Source organism: Rhinopithecus roxellana, chromosome 15 (assembly GCF_007565055.1).
Source record: "Rhinopithecus roxellana isolate Shanxi Qingling chromosome 15, ASM756505v1, whole genome shotgun sequence".
Classification (NCBI taxonomy): Eukaryota; Metazoa; Chordata; class Mammalia; order Primates; family Cercopithecidae; genus Rhinopithecus; species Rhinopithecus roxellana.
Window position 1 is genome coordinate 10,223,029 of NC_044563.1, and position 21,715 is coordinate 10,244,743.

The 21,715-nt window shown below is 51.0% G+C and overlaps 2 protein-coding genes across 6 annotated transcripts; one reads left to right on the plus strand and one right to left on the minus strand.

Moving 5' to 3' along the window:
• Positions 1–408: 408 nt before the first annotated feature.
• On the minus strand, positions 409–20,576 carry BSCL2 (BSCL2 lipid droplet biogenesis associated, seipin). 5 transcript variants are annotated; one of them, XM_010384871.2, is made up of 12 exons: positions 19,350–20,576; positions 17,305–17,520; positions 14,884–15,200; positions 10,114–10,195; positions 4,728–4,871; positions 2,841–2,975; positions 2,560–2,657; positions 1,410–1,551; positions 1,205–1,271; positions 917–997; positions 742–822; positions 410–651 (listed from the first exon to the last, which is right to left on the minus strand). In XM_010384871.2, exons 2-12 carry the CDS (start codon positions 17,389–17,391, stop codon positions 497–499), a joined length of 1,389 nt encoding a protein of 462 aa, XP_010383173.1. In that variant the 5' UTR covers positions 17,392–17,520; positions 19,350–20,576; the 3' UTR covers positions 410–496. The 5 variants fall into 5 exon arrangements, with proteins under 5 accessions (XP_010383174.1, XP_030773112.1, XP_010383173.1 ...); XM_010384870.2 differs by having other exon boundaries at positions 917–1,003; XM_010384872.2 differs by lacking the exons at positions 17,305–17,520; positions 19,350–20,576 and adding an exon at positions 16,403–16,556 and having other exon boundaries at positions 409–651; positions 917–1,003.
• GNG3 (G protein subunit gamma 3) lies at positions 17,791–19,408 on the plus strand. The gene is made up of 3 exons (XM_010384875.2): positions 17,791–18,125; positions 18,505–18,604; positions 18,885–19,408. Exons 2-3 carry the CDS (start codon positions 18,506–18,508, stop codon positions 19,011–19,013), a joined length of 228 nt encoding a protein of 75 aa, XP_010383177.1. The 5' UTR covers positions 17,791–18,125; position 18,505; the 3' UTR covers positions 19,014–19,408.
• Positions 20,577–21,715: the final 1,139 nt, after the last annotated feature.

Consider the following 21,715-nt stretch of genomic DNA (forward strand, 5'->3'; position numbering starts at 1 on the left):
TGAGCTGCAACATGCTGTTTTGGTAAAAATCATACCACATCCATGGCAGTCATTTCCTGTCTTCTGCCTCCCAATGGACAGAGAAAGGCAGGAAGGGAGGGGCATAGAGGGGGCCAGAATGATGTCTCCCAGCTCTCCAAACCTGCCCTACACCAGCCCCCTCCCCTGGGGGAGACGAAAGTCACATGCAGGGAGTAGGAAGCGTGCTAGGGGTCAGGATAGCTTCTCCCTCCTTGGACTTCCTAGGCTTATGAATGGAAACATCTGTGCTTAAAATAGCCCGGGGCTGGAGGCCTTCCCCATGAGCAGCCCCTGACAAGAAGACCTCCCCTCTAATGGTGGAAAGTGAGAGATGCCTGGGGAACACAGGGTTTTCAAATGGCCGTGAATCCATTTCAGAGTCAAGGAGGAAGCTGACACAAAATAGTTTATTGAAGGAAAAACGAGGGGAGAGGGGTCAGGTGGGAAAGTGCTGGAATGTGAGGAGTCTGCCCCTTCAGGAACTAGAGCAGGTGGGGCGCTGTCGGAGAGCCCCCTCAGCGGGTTCGGAGCTGCCCAAAGTTTCTGGGACAGGGGCAGAAGCAGGAGCAGGAGCAGGAGCAGGCAGGTTGGCCTCCGTCAGCAGAGCTGCATCTTCCCAGGAGCCTGAACCTGGGCCAGGAAAGGGAAAAACAAAATCCCAAATGGGATATTAGATTAACCGGGGGTCCCACCCAGGACACGCCGCAGGATGCCCCTCACCATCACTGGCCTCAGGCTCTAGCTCCTCTTCTCCGCTCAGGGGCTGCTGATCTGGTTTCTCCTCCTCAGACAGCTGACCCTCTGCAGCCAAAAGGGGAACGCAGGGGTCAGACCCAGACACTCAAGGAGAAAGCCAAGGAGTCAGGAAGGAGAGAGTGTGGCGGCTGCACCATACCTGTCCCCGAGGGATCTTCAGGGCTCTCACCATCCTCTGTAACATCTGATTGTGGAGTTGACTCCTCCTGGCCTTCAGGACCTGTGCCTCAAAAGCAGGAGAGGACAGGTTAGGGTTAGGGTGGCTGTGCCTGGATGGCAGTGTCAACCTCACCTTCCTCACCTTTCCTTTGACCCTTGTCTCAATCGGTGATACCCTAAGCCTCATACTGGATGAAGCAGGGACTCCCTCTGGTCCAGCCCAGCTCAACCTAGCCCACCTCAACAGCTCCCCAGCCAACACCTTTACCTGGCTGATGAGCAGAGATCCTTCGTTGGACTTCCTTCCGGGAATTGTCTCTTTTTCGGATGTTAACCTGTGGAGGAAAAACTACTGAGCAGCAGGGACTGACTTCCCTCACTAACAATCAGGGCCCTCACACCCTAACCCCCAACATACCCCTGACCACCCACAAAGATCAAAGGGACAAAAGGGGGTCCTTGCTCCTTTCCACCTGCAATGAGAAGCGGTGTCGGGGCCAGATGCCCCCCCACACCCACTGCATGTAGCTGAAGAGCACAATGACGCTGAGGAAGGTGAAGTTGCTGGCGACACCTATGAAGGCGCAGGTCATCGGGAAGTTGTACAGCAGGTATCTGAGGCAGGAAGTAGGGACAAGAAGGGAGTAGCAGTTACCAGAGAGCACTGGCCTTCTCATGTCCCAGAAATAATTTCTAGGGCAATTCAAGTGAGTTTGGCTACAGCCGGCTCTGCTGCCCCTGCCTCCCACCCGCACAGTTCCCAGAACCTGCTGTACCAGGTTCCAACAAAGGACAAGGACCTTGGGAAGTCTCCTGTGGGAGGGTCATAGGCCATAGCCTCAATGTTGTCTGTCTCTCAAGAGTCACCCCAACTCTTGCTGAGCCAACGGTTCAAGACAGTAGCTCTCAATTCTGTCAGCCCATCAGCCTTCCTTGGGGTGCTTTAAAAAATTCTGCTCATAGGCCGGACACGGTGGCTCACGCCTACAATCCCAGCACTTTGGGAGGCTGAGGTGTGCAGATCACAAGGTCAGGAGATCGAGACCATCCTGGCTAACATGGTGAAACTCCATCTCTACTAAAAAAATGAGCCAGGTATGGAGGCGGGTGCCTGTAGTCCCAGCTACTCGGGAGGCTGAGGCAGGAGAATGGCGTGAACCCGAGAAGTGGAGCTTACAGTGAGCATGAGATTGCGCCACTGCACTCCAGCCTGGGCAACAGAGCGAGGCTCCGTCTCAAAAAATAAATAAATAAATAAAATAAATCTGCTCACTTGGGTGGAGCCCTCAGCCCTGGATTTCTGGGTGGAAGGCAGGGCAGAGGGAAGATGAAAACGGATGATGGAGGGTGGCAGGGGCAAAAAACAAAAATTTAAAATTCTGATGCCTAGACAAGACCGTAACAAACTCTGGTTCAGTTGGTCTGGGCAGGGTGCCCAAGGGTGTTTTTAAAAAGTCCCCCAGGGAGCTGACAGGCCAGTATACAGCAGCTGTGAGACCCTCTGGCCTATGTGAAACCCAACTCAGCTCTGCTCTGTGAACCCATTACCTCTGCTTGGGACCCCCTTGGTGGACGGTTAGCTCCCATGAGAGTTGCCCAAGGTCCACTCCAGTTGGCCCTCACCTGAGCCCAGTGAAGTGCGCGTGGATGCGGAGGTAGGCTCCGTACAGCTGGATGCGCTTGCTGTGGATCTCAATGATCGCTCCAGTGGTTGGCACATACTGCGAGGGGGTGGGGTGAGGGCGGCGTCAGGCCAGGGCCCTGCCGCTGGCACTCTTACCCTCCCCATCTGAGCCCCACTTCCAGCCTCTCCGTTGTGATGTCTCCTGAGCCTGGAGGCTCCTCAGGTAGAATCCTGGGCTAATGGGAGGGGCTATCGCCTAGTCATCGTTCACCTCACTCACCGAGTTCTCTCTATAGTCTGCGTAGAGTTCCACCTCCAGCAGCTGCTTCTGCTCTGCAAAGCCAAAGAGCAGGAGGCTAGAGAAGACCAGTGTGTCCAGCATCTGGAGCAGGTCTGAGCGGTAATGCAGCATCACCTGCCGTTGGTGGGAAGCAGAGGCTGGGAACAGGTGCGCCAGATCCCCATGATCCAACCTACCCCTCAACCATCCCTGAGTAGTCTATGAAGGTGGCTTCTTCCTCAGGTCCCCGGCTCCCTCACCTTCACTTCATACCCCTCAGTCTTCATCCAACCATTCCAATTGCTTGAACCTCTCTCCCTACCCAACCACACTCTATTATAGAGCAAAGGCCTCTCCTTCCAAGAAACCTTCCTGGATTAAGCCCAACACTGTCTCTGATCTGCCTTTCCCACCAAGTAGTTCTGTAATCCAGGATGGGATCTAAGTCCCAGTGCACCGTCTGAAGCTTTTTTCCCTCATGTAGATGTCAGGAATTTGCTTCATGATGAGGTTGTGTTGTTAATTAATGGAAGAATGGAGTCTTAACATGTATTAGGCCAGGTGCAATGGCTCATACCTGTAACTGCAGCACTTTGGGAGGCTGAGGTGGTTGAATCATTTGAGACCAGGAGTTTGAGACCAGCTTGGTCAACGTGGTGAAACCCCACCTCTACTAAAAATACAAAAATTAGCCAGCTCTGGTGGTGGGCACCTGTAGTCCCAGCTACTTGGGAGGCTGAGGCAGGAGAATCGCTTGAACCCAGGAGATGGAGGCTGCAATGAGCCGAGATCACGCCACTGCACTCTAGCCTGGGCGACAGAGCGAGATCTCTGTCTCAAAAACAAAAAAAACAATAAACAGCCACTATGTGCTAATAGGAATTTTACATTTCTCCATTGAATCCAAACTAGTCTTGCTATGAGGCAGTTACTATTATATCCATTTCATAATACTTTATACCCAAGAAGTTAAGTCAGGTGACCCACAGCTAGCTTGTTTCTGAATGAGGACACAAGCCCCTGTCTGTCTGGCTCTAAAGTCTGTTTTCTGAGAGCAGCTCCACTCTTCAAACTTAACCCCAAAGCTGGGTGTGCTCATGAGATACCTAGGGTGTCTGGCAAAGGTTTCTGGTTTGGTAAGCTGATTCCTTTCTTTTTTTTTTTTAAAGACAAGTTTCACAAGTTTCTTGTTGCCCAGGCTGGAATACAGTGGTGCGATCTCGGCTCACCACAATCTTTGCCTCCCGGGTTCAAGCAATTCTCCTGCCTCAGCTTCCTGAGTAGCTGGGATTACAGGCATGCACCACCATGCCCAACTAATTTTGTGTTTTTAGTAGAGACGGGGTTTCTCCATGTTGGTCAGGCTGGTTTCAAATTCTGGTCCTCAGGTGATCTACCCGCCTCGGCCTCCCAAAGTATTGGGATTGCAGGCGTGAGCCACTGCGCCCGGCCTTGATTCCTTTATCCTGATGTGTCTGTGCCCTCAAAGCCAAGGGTGTTTCTCCTGTGGAATCCCTACTCAGACATTCTTTTTTTATTTTTTTGAGACGGTCTTGCTCTGTTGCCCAGCAGGGAGAACAGTGGTGCAATCTTGGCTCACTGCAGACTCAACCTCCCAGGTTCAAGCGATCCTCCCACCTCAGCCTCAAGAGTAGCTGAGACTACAGTCGTGTGCCACCATGCCCAGTTAATTTTTTAAACGTTTTTTGTAGAGATGGGTTTCGCCATGTTTCCCAGGTCGGTCTTGAACTCGGGCTCAAGCAATCTGCCTGCCTCGGCCTCCCAAACTGCTGGGATTACAGGCATGAGCCACCGCATCCAGCCCCCTACCCATTCTGATCCTGCTATCTTCCTCCACACCTTCTCAGACAGGCCACAAACACTTACCGAACGCGAAGAAGTGGAGATGATTCGGCCACCTCTGGTGTAGCAGGAAATGGTGACCAAGAACATGCCCAAATCTTGATTCACAGGGGACTCTGGCAGCTCAAGCTCTAAGGTAACACGATACGGCTGTCCATACATCAGCACCTGCCGAAGGTAGCCCCCATTTCTTTTAAAAAAATTTTTGTTGAAAATGTACTGTCCCTATTCCACCTCCCTCCTAGCCCCCCAATACCCCCAAATACTCGGCCACAACCCTCTTGGGTGGCCTAACAGGCCTTTCAATCTGTCATCCCAAGAAGGTGCTGCCCCCTTCTGGTGGCTGGAGCCTGTCACGTCCAGGTCTTCGGTATCCTGTTGGCTCTCCTGAATCAGACTCGCTACCTTGTTCCCAGAAAGGTTGTGTCACCTTTCTTTTCCAAAAGTGAACCGTCATGTTGCCAACTGGGCCATCTGTGACTCTGACCTATGTGCCGGTGGGGCTGTCCCCAGGGCCCAACCTGCCCTGTCTTACATTATTAATTAATCAAGTGCTGACGGTGCTCAGTCTCCCCAGCCAGCTCTGGCACAGTCATCCTCACTCCAGATCATCTTTCTGCCATTCTAGGTCCCTTATCTTGGTTCTGTTGGTAGCATCCCATGACTCAGAGTAGGAAGGCTTCTTCACAGGGATCACTCTCAAGAGGTTAAAGATTTGCCACCAAGCCGGGCGCGGTGGCTCATGCCTGTAATCCCAGCACTTTGGGAGGCCGAGGCAGGTGGAACACCTGAGGTCAGGAGTTTGAGACCAGCCTGGCCAACGTGGTGAAACCCCGTCTCTACTAAAAATACAAAAATTAGCTGGGCATGGTGGCAGGCGCCTGTAATCTCAGTCATCCAGGAGGTTGAGGCAGGGGAATCGCTTAAACCCTGGAGGTGGAGATTGTAGTGAGCCAAGATCGCGTCAATGCATTCCAGCCTGGGCGACAAAAGCGAAAAAAAAAAAAAAAAGGAAAATACTGCCCTAGCCCATAGTGAACTACCTCCAAAATGTGGGCTCAGCCTTGGGGGTGCTTTCAGTGTTTATCACTAAGGCAATGGTTGAAACCATTGATAGGGGCCTTTGATGGGGTTTCACCATATTGGTCAGGCTGGTCTTGAACCCTGACCTCAGGTGATCCACCCGCCTTGACCTCCCAAAGTGCGGGGATTACAGGTGTGAGCCACCACGCCTGGCCAGAATCCACATCTTACAGTTTGCCACTTAAATACATGCAAATGTATGCAATGTATAGTTTTCCATCAATGCTGTGAGTTCATTGACAGCAGTGACCACATCTACTTCTAGCAAGCCGTTACACATAGTAGACAGATTATTTCATTCATTAATTCATTTAAAAATGTTCATTGTCAACAAACAAAATGTTCAACCTCTTCTAATTATCAGGGACATGGGCTGAATTTGCTCTCATCCTCCTTTTTTACCTCCCTTCCTCATGTGACAGTCTCACACCTGATCATTTCAGTTCAGGCTCCCTCCCTTGGCTCCCTGCCTCCCCATTATGATCTCAGCAATGGGCCACAAAACCGTATGCACCATCCCAGGTACTGCGGCTTTCTCATTTCTTCTCAATAAAGTTATTTGTTATTATTTATCTTTTTGAGATGGAATCTCGCTCTGTCACCAGGCTGCAGTGCAGTGCTGCGATCTTAGCTCACCACAACCTCTGCCTCCTGGGTTCAAGCGACTCTCCTGCTTCAGCCTCCCGAGTAGCTGGGATTACAGGTGTGTGCCACCACGCCCAGCTAATTTTTGTATTTTTAGTAGAGACGGGGTTTCACTGTGTTGGCCCGGATGGTCTCGATCTCTCTTTTTTTTTTTTTTTTTTTTTGAGACGGAGTCTCGCTCTGTAGCCCGGGCTGGAGTGCAGTGGCCGGATCTCAGCTCACTGCAAGCTCCGCCTCCTGGGTTTACGCCATTCTCCTGCCTCAGCCTCCTGAGTAACTGGGACTACAGGCGCCCGCCACATCGATCGCCCGGCTAGTTTTTTTGTATTTTTTCAGTAGAGACGGGGTTTCACCGTGTTAGCCAGGATGGTCTCGATCTCCTGACCTCGTAATCCGCCCGTCTCGGCCTCCCAAAGTGCTGGGATTACAGGCTTGAGCCACCGCGCCCGGCCGGTCTCGATCTCTTGACCTCATGATCCCCTGCCTCGGCCTCCCAAACTGTTGGGATTACAAGCGTGAGTAACCGCGCCTGACCCCTATTTTATTTTTTATTTTTGTTTTTATTTTTTTTTTTGACACAGCGACTCACTCTGTCACCCAGGCTGGAGTGCAGTGGTGTGATCTTGGCTCGCCACAACCCGCGCCTCCTGGGTTCCAGCGATTCTCCTGCCTCAGCCTGCCAAGTAGCTGGGACTACAAATGTGTGGCACCCCACCTGGCTAATTTTTGTATTTTTAGTAAAGACGGGGTTTCCCCATGTTGGTCAGGCTGGTCTCAAACTCCTGACCTTGTGATCTGCTTGCGCTGGCCTTCCAAAGGGTTGAGACAACAGGCGTGAGCCACTGTGCCCAGCCTATTATTATTGAGACAGAGTCTTGCTCTGTCGCCCAGGCTACAGTGCAGTGGTGTGATCTTGGCTCACTGCAACCTCTGGCTGCCGGGTTTAAGCGCTTCTCCTGCCTCAGCCTTCTGAGTAGCTAGGATTACAGGCCTGCGCCACCACGCTTGGCTAATTTTTCTATTTTTAGTAGAAATGGGGTTTGACTGTGTTGGCCAGGATGGTCTTGAACTCCTGACCTCAGGTGATCCACCTGTCTCCTCAGCCTCCCAAAGTGCTGAGATTACAGGTGTGAGCCACCACACCTGGTTATAATCCTAACACTTTGGGTGGCTGAGTTGGGAGGACCACTTGAGCCTAGTAGTTTGAGACAAGCCTAGGCAACATAGTAAGTAAGACCTTGTCTCTACTAAAAATTAAAAAAAAAAAAAAATCAGCTGGGCATGGTAGCACACACCTGTAGTCCCAGCTGCTTGGAAGATCACTTGAACCTGGGGGGTTAAGGCTGCAGTGAGCCATGATCGCATCATGGCACTCCAGGCTGGGCGACAGGGCAAAACCTTGTCTCAAAACATAAAATAAAATAGAACCCCAGACTCTATAGTTTATACTCCTCCCTTCAGAGGTGCGACATCCTGTCATTAGATCAGTTTCCTCCCAAGTATCACTTTTGAAAAATAACTTCAGGCTGGGCACGGTGGTTCATGCCTGTAATCCCAGCACTTCGGGAGGCTGAGGTGGGCAGATCACCTGAGATCACAAGTTCAAGACCAGCCTGGCCTAAGTGATGAAACCCCACCTCTATTAAAAATACAAAAATCAGCTAGGTATGGTGGCATACACCTGTAACCCCAGGTACTCAGGAGGCTGAGGCAGGAGAATTGATTGAACCCAGGAGGCAGAGGTTGCAGCGAGCTGAAATCGTGCCATTGCACTCTAGCCTGGGTGACAGGAAAGAAACTCCATCTCAAAATAAACAAACAAATAAATAAATAAATAAAAATAATTTTAGGCTGGGTGTGGTTGCTCACTCATGTAATTCCAGCGCTTTTGGAGGCCGAGGTGGGTGGATCACCTGAGGTCAGGAGTTTTAGACCAGCCTGACCAACATGGTGAAACCCTGTCTCTGCTAAAAATACAAAAATTAGCCAGGCGTGGTGGTGGGTACCTGTAATCCCAGGTACTCGGGAAGCTGAGGTGGGAGAATAGCTTGATCCCAGGTGGTGGAGGTTGCAGTGAAGTGAGATCGTGCCACTGCGCTCCAGCCTCAGCGACAGAGCAAGACTCTGTCTCAAAAAAAAAAAAAAAAAAAAAAAAAGAAAGAAAAAGAACCTATCCTTTATCAGAGCCTCCTTCAGCTTGCCTACTATATAGGGCCCAGTCGCCATATGCATTTCTCAGGGTTCCCAGAGGACTGGCCAGATGCCAGTGTGACGTTCCATTGTTGACATCACACTGGTATCTGGCCACTCCTCTGGCACAGTACCCTTTGTAATGACAGGCTGCACATATTTGACAACAGTTTCATAATTTTATATAAATGCTTTCAAAACTCTTGGGTAGATGCGCATCTTATTCCACTGTAATAACTGATTTGTTCATTTAGGTCTAAAACATTGCTTACTTAACCTAGCAGATATTGCTTACTTTACCTAGCAGATACATAGATAATACTTCACCTGATACAGATGGTCCTTAATTTACGATGGGGTTACATTCCGATAAACCCATCTAAGTTAAAACTATCATAAGCTGAAAATGTATTTAATACACCTAGCCTAAAGAACATCATAGCTTATTTAGCCTAGCCTATCTTGAACACACTCAGAACATTTATGTTAGCCTACCTATAGTTGGTTAAAATCATCTAACACAAAGCCTATACTTATAATAAAGAATATCTCATGTGATTTATTGAATACTGTACTGAAAGTGAAAAACAGGCTGAGTGCAGTGGCTGACGCCTATAATCCCAGCACTTTGGGAAGCCAAGGCGGGCAGATCACAAGGTCAAGAGATCCAGACCATCCTGGCCAACATGGTGAAATCCCATCCCTACTAAAAATACAAAAAAATTAGCTGGGTGTGGTGGTGTGCGCCTGTAGTGCAAGCTACTTGGGAGGCTGAGGCAGGAAAATCGCTTGAACCCGGGAGGTGGAGGTTGCAGTGAGCTGAGATTGCGCCACTGCACTCCAGCCTGGCAACAGAGACTCTGTCTCAAAAACAAAAACAAAAAAAAAAAAGAGTGAAAAACAGAATGGTTGTATAGGTACGTGAAGTACAGTGTCTACGGAATGTATGTCACTTTTGCACCACTGTGAAGTTGAAAAATTGTTAGGTTGAATTATCGTTAAGTCAGGGACTATGTTGAGAAAGAACATGTCTAACACCTGCTGCAGAAAGATCAATCAACACATACAACTCATTTTAATTTCTTTTCCTTCAAAGCCTTCCTGATTAGTCTTTTTTTTTCCCCAAGACGAAGCTTCATTCTTGTTGCCGGCTGGAGTACTATGGCATGATCTCGGCTCACCGAAACCTCCTCCTCCCGGGTTCAAGTGATTCTCCTGCCTCAGCATCCCGAATAGCTGGGATTACAGGCATGTGCCACCACACCCGGTTAATTTTGTATTTTTAGGAGAGACAGGGTTTCTCTGTGTTGGTCAGGCTGGTCTCGAACTCCCAACCTCAGGTGATCTCCCAAAGTACTGGGATTACAGGCGTGAGCCACCGCACCTGGCCAGTCTCTTATTACTCAGTTTCTGCTCTCTAGGCCTTTCTCAAGTCTTCCTATTTCGAGTCATCAAAGCTCTAATGAAACCTCTCTCTGGTTCCCATACTCACCCGATCACGTCCACCCTTAGTCAGTGAGACATTGGCAACAGGGAAGGAGCAGAGTGAGGTGGTGGAGGAATCACAGTCGGTCCTAAATGAGAATGGAGGAGGATACTCTGCTAAGTTCGTATTACTAGTCCATCCACACACCTTAACCCCCTAAGGCTCCCCTGCCCTCCTCCCTTCTCTCAGAACAGGCACCCTTCTCTATGTTACAAAGATGAAGAACAATGTGGCCAGGAGATTCAAGATACCAGAATGATTATTTCATTCTCTTCCTATGACTTCAACATATGTCCTCTCATTAGAGCAGATGTTCTTAGATGGGAATTTACAGATACTTATTTAGTTTCACACTTTAGTGTTTCTAAAGACTTAAGGAGCTTGATAAAAATGTAAATTCCAGGGCCAGGCAGTGATGGCTCGCACCTGTAATGCCAGCACTTTTGGAGGCCAAGATGGGTGGATCACCTGAGGTCAGGAGTTTAAGACCAGCCTGAACAACATGACGAGACACCCTATCTCTACTAAAAATACAAAATCAGCCGGGCATGGTGGCGCATGCCTGTAATCCCAGCTACTCGGGATGCTGAGGCAGAAGAATCGCCTGAACTTGGAGGCAGAGGTTGCGGTGAGCCAAGATCACGCCACTGCACTCCAGTCTGGGCAACAAGAGTGAACTCCATCTCAACAAAAAAAAAGAAAAAAAAAAAAAAGTAATTTCCAGGGTCCCACCCCAAGAGATTCTGATTTGGTAACTCTGATCTGGGTCTTAGTTTGAGAAAACGCCTCCAAAAGGATCTACAGATGGTTATTAAGAGGCTCACGAACCCCTTCAATTGTAGGCAAATTTGCACGTGGGGGTGTGGGATGCCTAGGCATGTATATACATTTTTTTTGTTTTGTTTTGTTTTTTTGTTCAGACGGAGTCTCGCTCTGTCGCCCAGGCTGGAGTGCAGTGGCGGGATCTCAGCTCACTGCAAGCTCCGCCTCCCGGGTTTACGCCATTCTCCTGCCTCAGCCTCCGGAGTAGCTGGGACTACAGGCGCCCGCCACCTCGCCCGGCTAGTTTTTTTTTTTGTATTTTTAGTAGAGACGGGGTTTCACCGTGTTAGCCAGGATGGTCTCGATCTCCTGACCTCGTGATCCACCTGACTCGGCCTCCCAAAGTGCTGGGATTACAGGCTTGAGCCACCGCGCCCGGCCGTATATACATTTTTATGGCAGGAAGGGCCATAAGAACCATTTCCTACAAGTTTAAGAAGCTCTGCTTTAGAAACTATAGCTCCAGACCAGGAACTTACGGGAAAAAATGACTTTAAACCATTGATTATAACACCTTTCTCTGCATCTGTTGACAGGTCCTACAACCACTGTTGAGAAGAGAGAACTAGGCTGGGTGCGGTGGCTCATGCTTGTAATCCCAGCACTTTGGGAGGCCGAGGGGGTGGATCATGAGGTCAGGAGTTCAAGATCAGCCTGGCCAACATAGTGAAACCCTGTCTCTACTAAAAATAGAAAAAAAAATTAGCCAGGTGTGGTGGCAGGCACCTGTAATCCCAATTACTTGGGAGGCCGAGGCAAAGCAGGAGAATGGCTTCAACCCGGAGGCAGAGGTTGCAGTGAGCCGAGATTGTGCCACTACACTCCAGCCCAGGCAACAGTGCGAGACTGTCTCAAAAAGGAAAAAAAAAAAAAAAGAAGTGGGAACTTGGTGGGGCACGGTGGCTCACGCCTGTAATCCCAGCATTTTGGGAGGCCGAGGTGGACGGATCACCTGCGTTCAGGAGTTCAAGACCAGCCTAGCCAACATGGTGAAATCCACAGCACTTCGGGAGGCCAAGGCGGGTGGATCACAAGGTCAGGAGATCGAGACCATCCTGGCTAACACGGTGAAACCCCGCCTCTACTAAAAAAAATATTAGCCGGGCGTGGTGGTGGGCGCCTGTATTCCCAGGTACTCAGGAGGCTGAGGCAGGAAAATGGCATGAACCCGGGAGGCGGAGCTTGCAGTGAGCCGATGTTGTGCCACTGCACTCCAGCCTGGGCGACAGAGCAAGACTCCATAAAAAAAAAAAAAAAAAAAAAACACCCATCTCTACTAAAAAATACAAAAATTAGCCAGGCGTGGTGGCACACACCTGTAATCCCAGCTACTTGGGAGGCTGAGGCACGAGAATCACTTGAACCAGGAAGGCGGAGATTGCAGTGAGCAGACACTGTGCCACTTCACTCCATCCTAGGCGACAGAGCGACTCCATCTCAAAAAAAAAAAAAGAGAAATTTGGCACTTGTTAGGGTTTGTAAAATGGGAAGGAACTAAGGGGCCAGTCAAGAGGCAAGACTCTCTGGGAAGCAAATTTATGCACCTACTCATCTTATGTTTCCATAATCTCTATTGTGCAGCAAACTTTCAGGGACTGGGTGTGGGGAAAAGAGAGATCAGACTGTTACTGTGTCTATGTAGAAAGAAGTAGACATAACAGACTCCATTTTGTTCTGTACTAAGAAAAATTCTTCTGCCTTGAGATGCTGTTAATCTGTAACCCTAGCCCCAACACTGTGCTCGCAGAGACATGTGCTGTGTTGACCCAAGGTTTAACGGATTTAGGGCTATGCAGGATGTGCTTTGTTAAAAAAGTGCTTGAAGGCAGTATGCTTGTTAAAAGTCATCACCATTCTCTAATCTCAAGTACCCAGGGACACATACACTGTGGAAGGCCACAGGGACCTCTGCCTAGGAAAGCCAGGTATTGTCCAAGGTTTCTCCCCATGTGATAGCCTGAGATATGGCCCTGTGCAAGGGAAAGACCTGACTGTCCCCCCAGCCCGACACCCGTAAAGGGTCTGTGCTGAGGAGGATTAGTAAAAGATGGAAGGCCTCTTTGCAGTTGTGATAAGAGGAAGGCATCTGTCTCCTGCTCCTCCCTGGGCAATGGAATGTAAAACCCGGTTGTACATTCTATTTACTGAGATAGGAGAAAACTGCCTTAGGGCTGGAGGTGAGACATGCTAGTGGCAATACTGCTCTTTAATGCGCTGAGATGTTTGTATAGGTGCACATCAAGGCACAGCACCTTTTCTTAACCTTGTTTATGACACAGAGATCTTTGTTTACATGTTTTCCTGCTGACCCTCTCCCCACTATTACCCTATTGTCCTGCCACATTCCCCTCTTTGAGAGGTAGAGATAATTATCAATAAATACTGAGGGAACTCAGAGACAGCGTGGGTCCCCTGGGCACACTTTTCTTTCTCTATACTTTGTGTGTCTCTTTTCTTTTTTTTCTTTTGAGATGGAATCTCGCTCTTTCACCCAGGCTGGAGTGCAGTGGCACAATCTCAGCTCACTGCAACCTTTGCCTCCAGGGTTCATGCCATTCTCCTGCCTGAGCCTCCTGAATAGCTGGGACTACAGGCGCCTGCCACTGCGCCCGGCTAATTTTTTGTATTTTTAGTAGAGACGGGGTTTCACCGTGTTAGCCAGGATGGTCTCGAACTCCTGACCTCGTGATCCACCCCCCCCCCCCCCCCCCCCCCCCCCCCCCCCCCCCCCGGCCTCCCAAAGTGCTGGGATTATAGGCGTGAATCACCACGCCCGCCTGGCATCTTTTCTGTCTTTTGTCCCACCTGATGAGAAACAGGTGTGGAGGAGCAGGCCACTCCTTCACTGGGAGGCAGTAATGTAAAAGGCAAACTACTGCTTTCCTAATAACTCCTGAAAGCCAGGTTGGTTCTGCACTAAAGGGTTGAGTTGGCTCAAAATTCTACATTGGCCCTTAGAGAGGGGTGATCCAACCAAAATAGAATTGATCCTCATAATGATATAAGTGGATTTTTTTTCCTTTTTCTTTTTTTTAAACCAGATTTCAGTAATCAGAGGGAGAACTAGAACCCTAGCCCTGGCAACCCAAATCTAGCCTTGCGCTGTCAAAGTTGGGAAGTCCTGTAAGCACACCTGGCTCCAGTTTTCCTCATCTGTGTGGGGAAAAGAAAGAGAGATCACCCGGTTACTGTGTCTATATAGAAAGAAGCAGACATAAGAGACTCCATTTTGTTCTGTATTTGAGATGCTGTTAATCTGTGACCCTACCCCCAACCTTATCCTTGCAAGAGACATGTGATGTGGTGACTCAAGGCTTAATGGATTGTGGGCTGTGCAGGATGTGCTTTGTTAACAAGTGCCTGAAGGCAGTATGCTTGTGAAAAGTCATCACCATTCTCTTAATCTCAACTACCCAGGGACCCGTACAAGGCCAAAGGTCGCAGGGACCTCTGCCTAGGAAAGCTAGGTATTGTCCAAGGTTTCTCCTCATGTGATAGTCTAAAACAATGCTGCTAAAAGGTTTATGGAGATGTTTGCATATGCATCTCAAGGCACAGCATTTTCCTTTGAATTTATTCATGTCACAGAAATCTTTATCGGTATGTCTTACTGCTAATTTTCTCCCTAAAATGATCCTATTGTCCTGCCACTCCCTTATCTTTAAGATGGTAAAGATAATTATCAATAAATACTAAGGGAACTCAGAGACTGGTGCCGGCGTGGGTCCTCTGTATGCTGAGCGCTGGTCCCCTGGGCCCACTTTTTCTTTCTCTATACTTTGTCTCTGTGTCTCATTTCTTTTCTCAAGTCTCTCGTTCCACCTAACGAGAAACACCCACAGGTGTGGAGGGGCAGGCCACCCCTTCAATCTGTAAATGAGGGAATTGAACTGAGCACCAAGGGCCCTACAATTCCCATAGGAGTCCTCTATTTTGCTAGAAAGCCCCTCTCACCTGTAGTAGAAATGAACGGGGCTGAGGTGGCTGACCGTCGGCATGTAGGAATAGTAGAAAGAGCCATAGAGGAAGACAGACACCCAGAGCAAGAGGAGGATGGTGCAGAAGAGCACCCCAAACTGCAGCAGCAGCCTGCGGGCACGGCCTGCCAAGACTTGGCCCACTTCCTGGGCCCACAGTAAGGCAGGTACTGGAGGATCGTTGACCATGGCCGGGAGAGCAGGGTGTCTGGCCCCAGGTTCAGGCCTTGTGTTCCTAGCTGCTCTGCCACCTGGACGCCACCCCTGGCCATGGGATGCAGGAGCTGGTGGTTCCTGGAAAGAGAGAGGGGGGAAAAGAGTGACTCCTTTCCCCAGGGAAGTGGGGACAAAAAAGCTTACTGGACTGGCTTTGAGGAACGAGAGATAGCAGGACAGCAAAGTCACTGTTTCTTTTTTTTTTTTTTTTTGAGACGGAGTCTCGCTCTGTCGCCCGGGCTGGAGTGCAGTGGCCGGATCTCAGCTCACTGCAAGCTCCGCCTCCCGGGTTCACGCCATTCTCCTGCCTCAGCCTCCCGAGTAGCTGGGACTACAGGCGCCAGCCACCTCGCCCGGCTAGCTTTTTGTATTTTTTAGTAGAGACGGGGTTTCATCATGTTAGCCAGGATGGTCTCGAACTCCTGACCTCGTGATCCGCCAGTCTCCGCCTCCCAAAGTGCTGGGATTACAGGCTTGAGCCACCGCACCCGGCCGTCACTGTTTCATATATACGGCCTTTCTCCAAATGATTGTGCCACTCAGCCAATTATCCCTTCCCTTTCCTCCACTGTGTTCCCTCCCGCCCAGTGCGAGATCTCCTCAGTGGAATTCCTTCTCTAGGCATTTGATTCTGGGACAAACCACCTTGATACTCATTCACAGCTATGTAACAAAGAATAAGCACCTTACAATTTTTTTTTTTTTTTTTTGAGACGGAGTCTCGCTCTGTCGCCCAGGCTGGAGTGCAGTGGTGTGATCTGGGCTCACTGCAAGCTCCGCCTCCCGGGTTTATGCCATTCTCCTGCCTCAGCCTCCCGAGTAGCTGGGACTACAGGCGCCCGCCACCTCGCCCAGCTAGTTTTTTGTATTTTTTAGTAGAGACGGGGTTTCACCGTGTTAGCCAGGATGGTCTCGATCTCCTGACCTCGTGATCCGCCCGTCTCGGCCTCCCAAAGTGCTGGGATTACAGGCTTGAGCCACCGCGCCCGGCCGCACCTTACAATTCTTACAAAGAGCTTCACACACGGTGATACTGAATCCACACTGCTAGGCGGCTGCACGAAGAGAATGTCGACTTGCCTAAGGTCATAGGGCCAGACTTGAAACCAGTAGCCTAAGAGTAGCCACAACTGCTTCCCGAGTTTCTCCTCTCCGCCTCGAGCTCAGCTCGCTCCCCGATACGGCTGCGCCCCATGCCAGACGGAGCGCCCTGCGCCCAACCGCCGCTTCCCGCCAGTCCCCTCCGGCTCGGGGGTGGGCAAAGCGCCCGGAGCCCCTACCTAATCGTGCAACCATGGAAACCAGCCCGCCGGCCGCCACTGGGCGGTCGATTCACCAGCCACGCGCGCTGCCAGGGCAACCGTGAGACGGGTCTTCCGGCTCCCGGGGAAGTCCCGCCCCTCTCCGCCAGCCTCTTTGGTAGCCCTGGGAGGCGGGGCTTCGGCCCAGGGCGGGGTCCAGCGCGGCGTCCGGCGCAGCGGGGCGGAGCCTTCCCGGGTTGCGAGGCTGGCCTCTCCTAGCGCTCTGTGTGGCAGGTTTCCCTCTGGTTACCGTGACCAAAGGGGAAAGACGCCCGCCTCCCTGCAAGCCCCAAGATATGCCCCAGGGGATGCGCTGACTGCAGCCTCCGCTTGGCCCTCCCTCGAGACTGCAATCACATCCCTCCGTGCACACCTTCACCACAGGCCATTTCACCCGCGAAGCGGGCAAGTGAGGCGGTCATCCAGTTGGCGCTGATTTTTATCGCCCACAGCCCCTAGGACCTGTAGGCATCTAAGGCGGGGGCATTCGCCTAGAGCATGTTGCAGTCTGCGGCAACCTGGACCTCCTGCGTTGTTGCGCAGGCAGATTAGTCCCCTGTTCCCAGCGTGGTAGCATTTCAGCTCCGCGTTTTGTGGACCTTCTCTGACCCTAACTGGATGCAGTCTTCAGAGTCCCCACAGCACATTATCTAGACTAGCTTTTGGCAAGTGGTATCTTCTATTTTGTAGACGTCTAATCACCCCAGATAAAGTCCTTCAGAGGGCAAGGCCAGTGTTGTGTACATCTTTGCACACTGTTGCGGGCGTGGGAAGTAATCAAAATGAATGAAAATCTTCAAACCAATCCACCACCCCCTACTTCACGCCAGCCCACCTATTTCCAGTATATTTCTGCTGACTGTCCCCACAAGGCCTCCTACCTCCTCTTTGTCCGGTCCTTTGATCTGGTCTCCGCACACCTCTTTTTCCCCAGCTTCCTCCTTTTGGTCTACCTTTTCTGTAGACATCTTCCTGACGAGCCTCTGCTGCCTCTGGATCTTCCACTGAGTCACTTGTGGCTAAGATGTGAAGTGGCAATCCAGACGCTGATACCTGTGGCGCATCACATTTTCCTGGATATGGAAAATGGAGGGTCCCTGGGAGAGAAACGAAGATTCAGGTGCTAAGTGCTGTGTCAGGGTAGAGGGAGGAAGGAAGGAGGGGGGCGACTGCCCAGCTGATGTCAGATTTTCAAATGAGCAGGGTCCCCCCGCAGCCAGTACAGACTCCACTGCAGGGGCTGTCATAGGCCCAGACCACCCCATTTGAGAGGGGGAGTCGGCCTTGGCCTCAGCTCTGTTGGGGAGGGCTCTAGCCCAGACTCAGGATGCCTGCAATGGGGGAGGGGCAGGCAGTGAACCAGCGACAGTGGGGGTGTGCGCAGGGGATGCAGGCAGCTAGGCTCCCCCACTGGCCAGGCAGTTGGTATGTTCCAGGATCTGAGCAGCTCCTTCTAGCATCCTTCATCCTTCAGGTACCAGCCATCCAGGCAGTGCTTCAGCTGCAGAAACTGAGACCACTCCTCGACGGACCTCTGGCCTGACCCTCCCCAGTGGCCTCCTTGCCTATAGTCACTGCTTCTGCATCAGACACTTTCAGCTGCAACTCCCTGCAGGGTGGGGCACCCATCTCAGGCAGAAGGTTTTGGTACCCTCCACTGACCCTACACCCAGGTCTGCTACTGCTGTGCTTGTGGCTTTAGGTGAGTAGGTAACAGCCTGTTTTTCTCCTGTTGGGGCTCACTGGAGCAGATAGGGGTGATGTGCCCTCCTCATCAGGGTTGGTTGAGGTCTTCAGAGCTGGGAACACACATGGTTTGAAGGGCTGAAAAGCCTTACATCATTTGTGTAAGGTTTAACGATCTATGGCCCAGGCCATGAGGGAGTTTGGGGAGCACCTCATCCCACCCTATTTTTTCTATGAGGAATACAGGGATGAGACAGTCCACTGGAGGAGGAGGAGGATACGAGGGAAACAAAATATTGGGGTATGACCACAGCCTTGTAAAGGTTGGTGTGGAGTGAGCATGGAGGAGGGCCTCCAGCTGAGACGGTTCTCTGAGAGGTCCCTTTTTTTTCCAGGATGAAAGGTGAGACTCCGGTGAACAGCACTATGAGTATTGGGCAAGCACGCAAGATGGTGGAACAGCTTAAGATTGAAGCCAGCTTGTGCCGGATAAAGGTAGGTGGGACCCTGGCTGGCTCCCATTAGTTGGCCAGGCCGTGCTGTGCTGCAGGTTCCCAAAGCTCAGGATAAGAGATGCATTCTTTCCTGCACTCCCTGAGGTCAGGGGAGGAGTCTGGGGCTATGCAAAGAGAGCTGTCCCCAGGTCTCTGTGGGGGATGAGGGAGAAGACAGTCGTAAGGAGCCCTGGAGATGGCAAAAGAGAACCCATTTGGGAAGGGAGGCTGCAGTCCCCTTTAGAGGTCCTGGCTAACAGTACCCCTCCTGGCTGTCCCAGGTGTCCAAGGCAGCCGCAGACCTGATGACTTACTGTGATGCCCACGCCTGTGAGGATCCCCTCATCACCCCTGTGCCCACTTCGGAGAACCCCTTCCGGGAGAAGAAGTTCTTCTGTGCTCTCCTCTGAGCTCCCCTGTCCCTTCTCACAACTCCTCCCTTTTCCTTCTCCTGGGCCCTTCCTTAGGTCAGTAATTGACGTGAGCCCCTGAGGCTCCCTGCATCCCATCCCTAACCCTTGCCTGACCATGTGAGGTTATCTGAAGCACAAGGCCCACCCTCATCTGTCGACCCCATTTCCTTCCACCTTTGTGGCCGACCCCAAGCACCCCAGACATATGAGGCACCCTTTGCTCCACCCACAGCAGGGCCCCGTCAGACTCTGCCAGCGTCCTGCCCACTTCCTTTGGTGACCCGCTCAGACAATGGAGAGAGGGATGGGCCAGGTTCTTGCTCTCAGTCTCACCTGGAGCTACTGGAGAGTAAAGTCATTTGAAGAATAAAGTCATCCAGAGCCTCAGGACAGTTCCTGTGTTAGAATTCTTGGGGGGAGAGGATCATCAAGCAATAGATCTGCCATACCCAGGGAATAGAGCCAATCAAAGCAGGCTAGACATTGTCAAGGATCGGAGATAAGCCAGGTTGGGGGATGGCGGGCGCGAGAAAGCGTCCACAATGGAAGAATTAAGTACAACAGACGCTCAAGAGGCTGCGGAGAGCAAACACACACACACACAAACGTGCAACGAAGCCAAGTTAAAAGGTAAACAGGCCGAAGAGGGTGGATTTAGGGGAGGGTGCGGGAGTGCAGTTGTACAGCAGAGGAACTCTTAGAGGGGGAGGGGCGGAGCTTGGCTTCAGTTACCCCGACTGGAGCCGGTTTTATACCTAAGATGGCTGCGCCCACAGCCGCTCCCATTCCAAGATGGCCGTACCAACATGGCGGCCCCCACGTCACGGAGTTTACCGTACAGGGCTTCTCTTAAAATGGCGGCCCCCAGGGAACCGGCGTTCTCAATATGGTCCCTTCCACCCTCTTCTGGTCTCAAAATGGCTGCCCCTTCCTTCACCAAGTCGGGGCCCGCGCCCTGCGACCCTGAAATCTGGATTTCGATGTCCTCGCCGTTAAGCCGAAGTCACACGGGAGGCCATAACGAAGAATCACTAAACAAGGGGACCCCAGGAAGCACAGCGTGGCCGACGCTGGTCGCGTGGATCTTGCAAGGGAATCTAGGTTTCTACATCTTGCCAAGCTTTGGAGCGGAAATATTAGCGGCAGGGGGTTAACCCCCAGCGATGCCCGTCTCGGTGCACCGCTCCTCAGTCGCTTCCTGGTCTTCCCAGGAGCTGGATAAGCCTGAAATTGCTCAGTTTGGGTTTCCTAGTAGAACTGGGGCTTGTTTTTGCTTTCATTTTCCCCTCAGGCCGACTCAGCCACATCAGCCAGAAAGCTGTGGCCCGACACTTAAATGTGCCTTGCAGGAGTCTAGCATGCTGTTTGGTCAGGGACCAAACTTAAGGCTTAACATGTCATGGTCATCTCCAGGACTCAAACATGGCGGAGGTTTACGAACACCAGAATGCCTCCTAGACTCTTTTCCTTCCAAGGGTGCACAGAGCCGAGATAGGACCAGGGCCAAGGCAAAGAACGTAAACAATCCCAGTATATGTGCTCCTCATAGAGTCAAGGTCCCCTAAACTCAGGGACGCATCCTTCTGAGGAAAAGTCTAGGCTGGCTGTTTTGTGCCTGGATATACTTTGGGAAGGGAGGCTGCTTTGAAATAGTAGGGACAGCTCATTACCTCCAGCTTCCAGGTACCTTTGCACAGAAGACAGCAAAGTGGAGAGAAGAAACCAAAGGAAGAAAGGGTGTTATCACCAGCAACTGAACTTAGCCTCCTCCTAAGGACATTTTCATGAATTTCAGGGACTCCCAAGCAGCTTTTTACTGTTGATGGCAACTTCTGAGCTCTAAGTCCTGGAGAGCTTCTAATTAATTCCCTCATCCTAGAGATGAAGAAACAGGAAAAGTTTGCCCTCCTGGAGTGGGACCCTACCCCCATTCTGTTGAGGAGGAGCCTCAGTTCCTTCTTGGCACCGTGAAAATTCCAGGAAGGATCAATCAGGTCCGTTTTAATCCCTGTATCCTGACAATGGCACATATCAGGCACCCAAATACCCAATGAATGGATTGTACTGTACATGCTTAAATGATAAATGCGGCATGGCAGGGACCAAGCACCTTGCTTCCTCGTCCCCACTGTATCACGGTGTTGGGCAAATTCCAGGGGAGTAAGTGAAATTTTCCACAACAGCTCAGACATGATTAAAAAAAAAAAAAATGGGAGTGTTTAATAAATGTAACCTTGATTTTTAAAAAAGCCGCTGTTGGGCCAGGTGTGGTGGCTCACACCTGTAATCCTAGCACTTTGGGATGCCGAGGCCGGCAGATCATCTGAGGTCAGGAGTTCGAGACCAGCCTGGCCAACATGGTGAAACCCGTCTCTACTAAAAATATAAAAATTAGCCAGTGTGGTGGCAGGTACCTGTAATCCCAGCTATTTGGGAGGCCGAGGTAGGGAATCACTTGAACCCGGGAGGCAGAGGATGCGGTGAGCCAGATCGCGCCACTGCACTCCAGCCTTGGCAACAAGAGCGAAACTCCGTCTCAAAAAAAAAAAAAAAAAAAAAAAAACCAACAACGAAAAAACAAAGCGCCTCTCTTCAGTTTTTCTGCACACACTATGTTCCTACCCATCAGATTATAACTGCAAGGCTGCAGCACTAGTTGGGAAAAAGGGGTTTAAGAAGTTACTAGAGACCAGGCATGA